This window comes from Poecilia reticulata, linkage group LG12, assembly GCF_000633615.1.
Source record: "Poecilia reticulata strain Guanapo linkage group LG12, Guppy_female_1.0+MT, whole genome shotgun sequence".
NCBI classification, from domain to species: domain Eukaryota; kingdom Metazoa; phylum Chordata; class Actinopteri; order Cyprinodontiformes; family Poeciliidae; genus Poecilia; species Poecilia reticulata.
Window position 1 is genome coordinate 25,095,480 of NC_024342.1, and position 9,291 is coordinate 25,104,770.

At 39.5% G+C, this 9,291-nt stretch overlaps 1 protein-coding gene across 1 annotated transcript; it reads right to left on the bottom strand.

Annotated features, from left to right (window-relative positions):
- Nucleotides 1-2,594: 2,594 nt before the first annotated feature.
- On the bottom strand, nt 2,595-4,872 carry LOC103474039 (actin, cytoplasmic-like). Its single transcript, XM_008424756.1, has 7 exons — nt 4,852-4,872; nt 3,935-4,034; nt 3,562-3,674; nt 3,385-3,469; nt 3,142-3,303; nt 2,884-3,063; nt 2,595-2,752 (listed from the first exon to the last, which is right to left on the bottom strand). Exons 1-7 carry the CDS (start codon nt 4,870-4,872, stop codon nt 2,595-2,597), a joined length of 819 nt encoding a protein of 272 aa, XP_008422978.1.
- Nucleotides 4,873-9,291: the final 4,419 nt, after the last annotated feature.

Below are 9,291 nucleotides of genomic sequence, written 5' to 3' on the forward strand. Positions count from 1 at the left end.
CTGGTTGGTTCGCCATCACCATTTTGTCTGTCTGGATCTGGAAGTCCCACAGGATCTTAGCTCGGTCATTCTCCACMACCTTCTGGGGTGTTCMCCCCTTTGACCTCGGGGCTTCCAGTCCATATTCTGCATAGATGTTTTCTGTACACTATGCCCGCCACNGTACAAACTTTTTCTGGATGTTTTACCTCATTTTTGGAGCCACCGAACCAGAACACGCTCGACGTTTTGCTTGGGTTTTGGAGCTGCAGACCTGAACCACGCTCGTGAGCCGGAATGGACTATTGGACCAGAGTTCTATTGGACCAGAGTTGGAGCAGATTTCTTGCTATTCTTTCAAAACTGGTAACCCATGGTGGGGTGAATAACACATTCCTAGTTGTTGTTCTGGGAGCCGCCATCATTGGAACTGCTATTCAGAGGACGAATGCTAATGGAGTCAAAGGTCAAAATAACCCTTGACTGATTTGTTAAGGGTTATTTATTTATTTATTTATTTTGTAAATTAGAAAACTATGAAAACCTTCGAATAGATGGTCAAATAGCGAACCAATTATAATAAATAAACCCGACAAAGTGGGTATCAAAATGAAGATTAATTTGTTAGATTTAATATAATACTGGAACCACATCCGCAGAATCAATGTGCGTGACGCACCGAGTCACCTGAAGGGACGTCGCCCCTCTAACACACAAAATGAAGCGGCCTTCTGTGGACGCTGCTGACTGTCCGGATCACGGCTTTATTCCGGACATACTAATTTCCCTTCCTCTGTAAGTTAGACACACCTTCTTACATTATATATCTTTAAAGTAATATAAAGACAATAGTTAGTGTTATTTTGATATGTGGTTGTATTTAATGGGGTGTGGAAAGGCGGTTTCTGCCGAGCTGGTCGGGCTTTCTCTGTAATTTCGCCATCCTGTTAGCAAGCTGCTTTTAGCTGGATTTATAAATAACTGCGTTTAAATACAAAACTGAGTGGTAGAAGATGGATATGTGTGAGTTTAGATGCCTGGTCAATAAAGTAAATCTTGATTGTATATTCTCAGAGATATCTCTTCGGCCTCAGAGCGGATTTTGTTTTTCTTTATTAGTTTGCCGTTTACGCTACAAAAACCAGCGGTTTAAACATCAATGCTTATCAAGATAAATGTTAGTTCTTAAAAATGCATCGTTATTTATTTCTCATATTGGATTCTTTTTAAAGTATCTTGTTTGAATTATTTTACTGGTCTGCTGATGTCTGCTTAACTTCTTCCACCAAAAAGAAAAGAGGTATGTTGCAACTTGCAGATTTTTGCATAATAAAATAAGTTTCCCCAGTACATTTTAAATTAAATCTACTCTGTATCAGATATCACACACACACTTTTTTTTCCTGTTTAATCTTTTCAGATGCAGCCATTCTAACCAATGCTGAGCAAGAACAGTTTACCTGTCTTGATAGTGATGAAGAAGACATTATGCTTGCCAGTCCTGTTCCAATGGCACCATCTCATCAGTCGCCATCCTCAGAGACTGAAAGTGAAACCGAAAATGTTGACAGTGGTGAAGATCTCGGTAATGCATATTTAACAGTACACAATTTCACATTTCAATACAACATGTAAAGTATGTATAACATAATTAAGAAAATGTTCCAGTACAGTGAAATGTCAAATCCATGGGTATATCAGTTGTCTTGCTATGTATATTGGGTGGGGGAGAATACCAGGTCCTTGATGGCAACAAGACATCATGTAACTTTTACATGTTTCTCTGCTTCAACACAGCAATTCGGTTTCCCTTACCAAGTTCTACAAAACCCCGTTAATCATCTGTTCAGTGAAATAAGGTCAGTTGGAGCAGAGAAAACTAAACTTGCAGGATAGCGACCCCTGATTGCCTAAATGAGGTTATAACAAGGCAGTAACTACATCAGTACAGTGAAAGTGTAGTAGTCTTATTATTGCATATTTGATTTTGCTTTTTCCGAAAACAGACACTGAAAGTAAAACCCTGTCAAAAACAGTCGAGATAGATTTTGAGTACAACTTCTCACAGACTGGTGAATGGATCGCTGTTTTTTACACTGATCAAGATGGGAAACTATACTTCGTTGTTGGAGAGGAGATAGAGGTTGTAAGCGAGACAGAAGCAAGTGTCAAGTCCAAGAGACTTTGTTCAAAGTTCCAGATACCACAGACTTTGATGCCAAGGTCGAAAACAAATTTGTTTTTGCATGGAACATTTCAGTCACCACTACCAATGGGAGAATCTGGATAGTTCAGGAGATAAAGCATATCAAGATGCGTTTCAAGGAGTATCTTAATTTGTACTTCTAAGTCAGTGTTTCTCAATCCTGGTCCTCACTGCCCCCCTGCTCTGCATGTTTTAGATGTGCCTCTATTCCAGAACAACTGATTCAAATGATTGCATGACCATCAAGTACTGCAGAAGCCTGTTAATCACCCAGAGATACAATTCAGGTGTGTGGCAGAAGGGAAATACCTAAAACATGCAGGACAGGGGGGCGGTGAGGAACTAGGTTGAGAAACACTGTTCTAAGTACTGACTTCATCTTAACATTCGTTGTTAAATAAAAATTTGTTTAGGATAAATAACTGTTCTGCATGCGGTCAGTGATTCCAGGGAACATGGTGGTACCACCGGTCAAGACAGTGTTGGCGAACAGATCCTTGCCGATGTCCTCGTCACACTTTATGATGCTGCTGTAAGTGGTTTCATGAATACCATCAGACTCCATTCATAAAGACAACAGGCACAGGTCACTGAAGTGTGGGACCGGCAACAAGTTCACTTAATGCTACTAAAGAGATCTCAGTGCAAGATTTTTAAGTGCATTGGATCTTAGCGTTTCATCATTTACTCATTACAAACCAATGAAAGATGGCTGGAGGAGTGGAAACGCTCGTTGCCAATGGTGATGACTTGGCCGTCAGGAAGCTCATAGCTTTTCTCCAGGGAAGAGGAGGAAGCTGCCATCTGCATGTCCTGCTCAAAGTCCAGAGCCACATAGCAGAGGGTCTCCTTGATGTCGTGCACAATCTCACGCTCAGCTGGAGGTCAGATTAAAAGGTCATAGCAGAGCACAAGGTCAAGCCTTAAAGGTTGGTTTAATTCTAACTAAGCAGTACAAGTGATAGTGAAGCTGTAGCCTCTCTCCATAAGGATCGTCATCAGGTAGTCTGTCAGATCTCTGCCAGCCAGATTCAGACACAGGACGGTGTGAGGAAGAGTGTAGCCTTCACGGATCGGCACAGTGTGGCTGACACCATTACCAGAGTCTATCACAAGACCTGAGAGATTAAAGTTCAAGTCAGTAAACGAGGCAGTCATGAGTCACTTCAGAAGCCAACTCTGTTTCATAATTCCCTGACCTGTGAGATGACCGGAGGCGTACATCGACAGGACAGCCTGGTTGGCCACATACATGGCAGGAGAGTTGAACATCTCAAACATGATCTGGAACAGAAACAAGGTTCGTCTCACTTCTCTTTACAGAAAACGAAGTAGAAGAAAGTCTCTCCTCTGAACTGGGTCGGGTCAGAACTCACCTGGGTCATCTTCTCCCTGTTGGCTTTGGGGTTGAGAGGAGTTTCTGTTAGTAGGACTGGATGTTCCTCCGGAGCGACATGGAGCTCGTTGTAGAAGGTGTGATGCCAGATCTGAAGAGTTCAGGTTGACCACAAGTTAAGACAGTACAGCCATCATGAAGGACAAAATGCCAAGATTTTAATGGCTTCAAATTAGGGCAGCAGTCTTTGTATCAGAACTTTCAGAGCAGCTACTGAGCTTGAAACCCACCCACGTTTTTCTGCTATAGTCACTGATAAACTAAGAGCATCAGAAGCAAACTTTAAGTTCACTGTTGGAACCGACAGCCTCATGTTAACAGGCATGTAAAGTAATCTCAGCTTTATCTCAACTTCTCCATGTCGTCCCATTCGGTGACGATCCCGTGCTTGATGGAGAACTTCAGGATCAGGATGTCTCTCTTGCTCTGGGCCTCATCTCCCACAAAGCTTAGCTGAAGATGATCAGAAATCCCAACTTGTTACCTCTGAAGGCAAAAAGGTCGTCCGTGAGACGGAAAGTTTAGCTCCATGTTCAGGCGTTTCTGGATCCAGACTCACCGTCTAACTCGGCTGTTTCCACATAAATCAGGTTGAGATGAAAACTCACTGTTTTTATGAGTAAAATCTTTGAAGTAGTGACTCACTCTTCCTGCATCAGGACTTTCACCTTACAGTTATTCACCTGCTTGTCCTTTCTGTGTTGCCCTGTGACAGACTGGCGACCTGTCCAGGTGACCCCACCTCTCACCCTGAACATTAGCTGGAGATCGGCACCAGAACCTCCCGACCCCATTAGGGACAAGGTATTAGAAAATAGATAGATTATTTAACTGAAGAGGAAAAGGAATTATTTAGCATTCATTTGATTATTTAATGGTGAAATATGAAACTTACAAATTTACAGAATATCCTTAGAAAATCAAGAAACTGAATTTATTTATATAATTTAATAAAACTCTTATTTTCAGAGAAGTGACAATAAGTGACATGTATTTTAGAATTAATTAAATTGATTATGATGATTATTGTGTATAGCAAATGAAAACCCTTCATTCATTTAATAATTTTGTGTTGCATAAAACTGAGATGTAAGTTCAATTGAATTAATCTAAAGTTAATTGTTTTAATCAATTGATAATAATTAACTGATAAACAACTTTCTACAAAAAATTGTTTTCTCTTGTGTAAAGAGAGCTAAGCATCATTTCAGACAATGAAGGGCTAAATATTTTATTGTTGGGTACCAGGTTGTGGGGTTAGATTGTTTGCCTTTCCAGCACCACCAACCATCCTGAAGAGGGCGCCAGTGGGTTGGATCTTGGCAGGAGGGTGTGCTGACAGGCTCTACAGGACACACCTGATTGGCATCATCATCTCCCAGGAGGAGTATAAGAACAGTGGCCTTCCAACACTTCTCTGCCAGAGTGTTGCCTTTAGTGGTACATCAGCCCGCTGAGTAGTTTCCTCAGAAACGTTTTTTCAAGGTGTTCTCCTAGTAGCCTTTTGACCAGTTTCTTGTTACTCTTTTCCAGGACGTCTACCAGGTTCTCCGGGGAAGCCTTCCCCCAAAGCCAANAAAATAATTCTTATTCTGAAAGAAGCAATAATATTTGGGAAACATTTCACTTCATATTCACTGTTACAATATGAAGAGTTGCATGTACAAAATGTAAATATCTGTATATTTTACCAACATAGTGTGAAACCTGTGCATGTTTGGATGAAAACAGCTGATTTACTGGCAGAAATTGAAGAAAGACAAAGCTCTTCCTCAACATCTCTGTCCCTCTCTGGTTTTAGTTTTTATAGTAGCCAGGCTTGAGAAGCTCACTTCACACAGACATGTTGTGGGAAATGGACCCATGTTCTTTCCAACCCAACTACTGCTGAGCTTCTCTGTCTTTTCAATCACTGGCATCGCAGTCTTGCTAGATACAATGCCCTCACCACCGCTAACTGTAACATTAATACATTACTAATTCTCTTGTTTTAATGTAAAATGCTCTGTACCTACTGCCATCTAGTGATAAGAAAATTACATGATTACGCAGCTAATACTACAGCAGACACTCAAAGATGGCAGTATTTGCAGATAATTCATTTTCAAAAAATTTTTTTAAAACCAATTACTGTATTTTTCGGACTATAGAGCACATCATACTAGCACCTTCAATTTAAATAAAAAAAAAAACAAAAAAAACAAAAAAAAACTGGAAGCTGCTCTCGCTTTTCCATTAGGACCCAGCAGAGGGCTGCATCCTAGTGATGGGCTATCTGAATCCGGGCGTGTCCGATGAAGCCCCGCTTCGAGGCTTGTGTCGTCTTGCTGAAAACCACGTGACTGGCAACAAAAAGAAGGCCTCACATTGCATGGGTCACGTGACTGCTGCATTTTGCGTGTCGGTTTTCAAAATAAAAGTGCGATGAGTCGTGCTGCATCATGGGTTGTTGTCCAATTGGTCTCGCATCAGAGGAAAATATTTGTCTTCAGTGGCCAAAATAAAATGAACATTGACCAACATATTTGATGTGTATTCATGATGGCTCTCATCAGAATGTAATGTTTGTTACTGGTTTTCTCAATTGTAGATTATATTGTTTGTTTATAACTATATTTTTGTGATTTTATGATGTAAATCTCTTTGAACTGCATTGTTGCTGAAATGTGCTACACAAATAAACTTGATGGTCTGAAATGGAGCCACCAAGAGGAAAATCTCTGACATCTGGGAATACTTTGAGACGATCACTCACAATAAAATTATTCTTAGATAACAATGATTAACCCTCCACCTCCCAATTTCTTACCTTCTGCAAAGTTCCACTTTATTTGTAGTCTGATTAGCAAAGATATATCAGTCTTGCACAACAAAAACAGATATAATCCTGTTGNTACGTGGTGAAGTTAGCTAAAAACGAATAACCAGAGTTTTAAGCCTCCGGTAGTTCTAAGAGCGGATCGAGTGAACCCCTCCTGAGCTTTTTACCGTGTGCACGGTCTAGCGGGGACGCTGTTTTAACATATGTTTTGCGATTTTGCAAMCTGAAAAGCGGAGGGACCGCCCGGCTGTCTGATCCTGACATCTACTGCGCTATGCCGAGCTCCACAGCGTTATAGCGCGATCTGCCGGAGCGCCGCACAAAGACTGCGGGAGGAGTTAAATCTAAAGTTACATCTAGTCGAAACTTTTATAAAAGAGGAGAAACTAACCAAACATGGTCCCTTCACCTCCTCACCTGAACGTGGGGTTATTCATCCTCCTCCTCCTCTTCCACAGGTATGCTTTGCTTCCCTCCCTGTCCTTATTATTTAATAATAATAAAAAAGCGGATTAGATCCTCTGTTTTTATGGGCCATGGGAAATATGCATGATGCCCTGTATTTGTGTGGTTTAGGTTTATGCTGATTTTGTGCAACAAGCACATGAAGCGTGTTAGCAGATGTGCTCAGTGGCGGTTTCTGATATGGGAGGCATGGGCAACCGCCCAGAGCATCGTTATGTGGGTGGCGCCATGATGAAGTGACTGTATCTATGTTGAAGTTATAAATTCTAGACAATTTTTATGATAAACTGTACTTTCTTTGGCACTTTTTCAGATGGTCTGTAGAAGGGAGTTTTCCATAAAGAAAGAAATCTAAAAAAAACACTATTTTCTGCCAACAATATAAAAAAAAAAAAACTACTAAAGATAACCATAAATAAATGTTTTTATATGATGCTGCAGCCTAATTGACATCTAGGAAGGAAGTTTCAATGAAATGCATAAACAAATAAACATTTTGGTGCAAGTCAAAAATTCTCAAAAATTTGATTTTTTTTTAAAACAAACAAAAAATCCCTATTTCCTACCAGCAATATTAAGGAAACTATTAAAGGTGGCCAAAAATGGATGCCTTTATGTTATTCAGCAGCCTAATTTATCTGTAGTAGAGAAGTTTTATTGAAATCTGATGACAAATACAAGTTTGGGGAGTGGTCAAAAAATACTTAATTTTGTCAATTTTTGAAAAWTTTTTCCGTTGGTCAAATTAGCTTTGGAAACAGCTTTGCGGCCTAATAAATCTTTATTGAACAGTCCCAGACCCCTACAAAAATTGAGTCTGTTAAGACCACGTAGCAGGACGAGCAAAATAGTTTTTGGGGCTTGGTTTCAACATATATTTTTTAATATCATATCCCAAACATGCCATCTCTGCTGTCAGGGTAAATATTGAAATTTGTTTTATTTTTAAAAATTACATATTTTAAAGAACCTTCATTTTAAAAGAAAACTATTTATACTGTACATATTCATGTTTTTCATTATGATTTATTTATATTTAAAGGATGTCATTACAAATAAGTGTCAAATTTATTTTTTAACTAATTGACTTTCAAAAACCCCATCTTTTTCTACTCAAAAGTGGGTTTGTGGCAAGGTACACCTACCCCCCAAAATTTTGGAAACCGTTAGAGATAATGGGCTGAAATTCTTTCTGCTCTTTTATGGTAATACACTTAATAGAAAAATGCATTCAGAGAAGAAAAAATATAAAGAAAAAAAATTGGTTGCCGGTACCTACTTAGAATGATTCCTTCAGATGTTCAGTGTCAAAGTTAAAAAGGTATCAAACTATTCAGAACAGGGTACTTGGTGCACTTTATTTACTTAACAAATGCTTGTAAACTACAGTTAGTACTGTTTCAATTAAAAGAAACATGTTTTCTCACCACTTCTCTGATTCATTTTGTCCAGCTGTCTTCGTTAAGTCTGTGTCCATGTCCAACCAGAGCCAGGTATTGTCTAGTTGGTTCAGTTAAATTAATTCAATCCAACTCTATRACAGTCACAAAATGTCACCAAAATCACTCTGTCCCTCTAAAATCTTTCAGAAAATCGCAAAAGTGTATTGAATTGTATCGTTTGCTGAATATTGCAATATATATCTTATCGGGAGCAGAATATTGTGTATCGTATCGTGAAATTATTGCATCACTACGGCCCTAATAGATAAAGTATATATACACTCTAATCTCCGGAGTATATACAGTACAGATCAAAAGTTTGGACACACCTACCCATTCAATGAGTTTCCTTTATTTTCATGACTATTGACATTGTAGATTCACACTGAAGGCATCAAAACACATGTGGAAATATATACTAAACAAAACTGTGTAAAACAAGTGAAAATACGCCTTATATTCTAGTTTCTTCAAAGTAGCAACCTTTTGCTGTGATTACTGCTTTGCACACACTACAATCTCTTGATGAGTTTCAAGAGGTAGTCACCTGAAATGGTTTTCACTTCACAGGTTGTCAGGTTAATAAGTGGGATTTCTTGCCTTATAAATGGGGTTGGGACCATCAGTTGTGTTGTGCAGAAGTCAGGTGGACACACAGCTGATAGTCCTACTGAATAGAGTGTTAGAATTTGTATTATGGCAAAACAAAAGCAGCTAAGTAAAGAAAAGGAGTGGCCATCATTACTTTAAGAAATGAAGGTCAATCAGTCTGAAAAATTGGGAAAGCTTTGAAAGTGTCCCCAAGTGCAGTCCCAAAAACCATCAAGCGCTACAAAGAAACTGGCTCACACGAGGACCGCCCCAGGAAAGGAAGACCAAGAGTCACCTCTGCTGTGGAGGATAAGTTCATCCGAGTCACCAGCCTCAGAAATCGCAGGTTAACAGCAGCTCAGATTAGAGRCCAGGTCAATGCCACACAGAG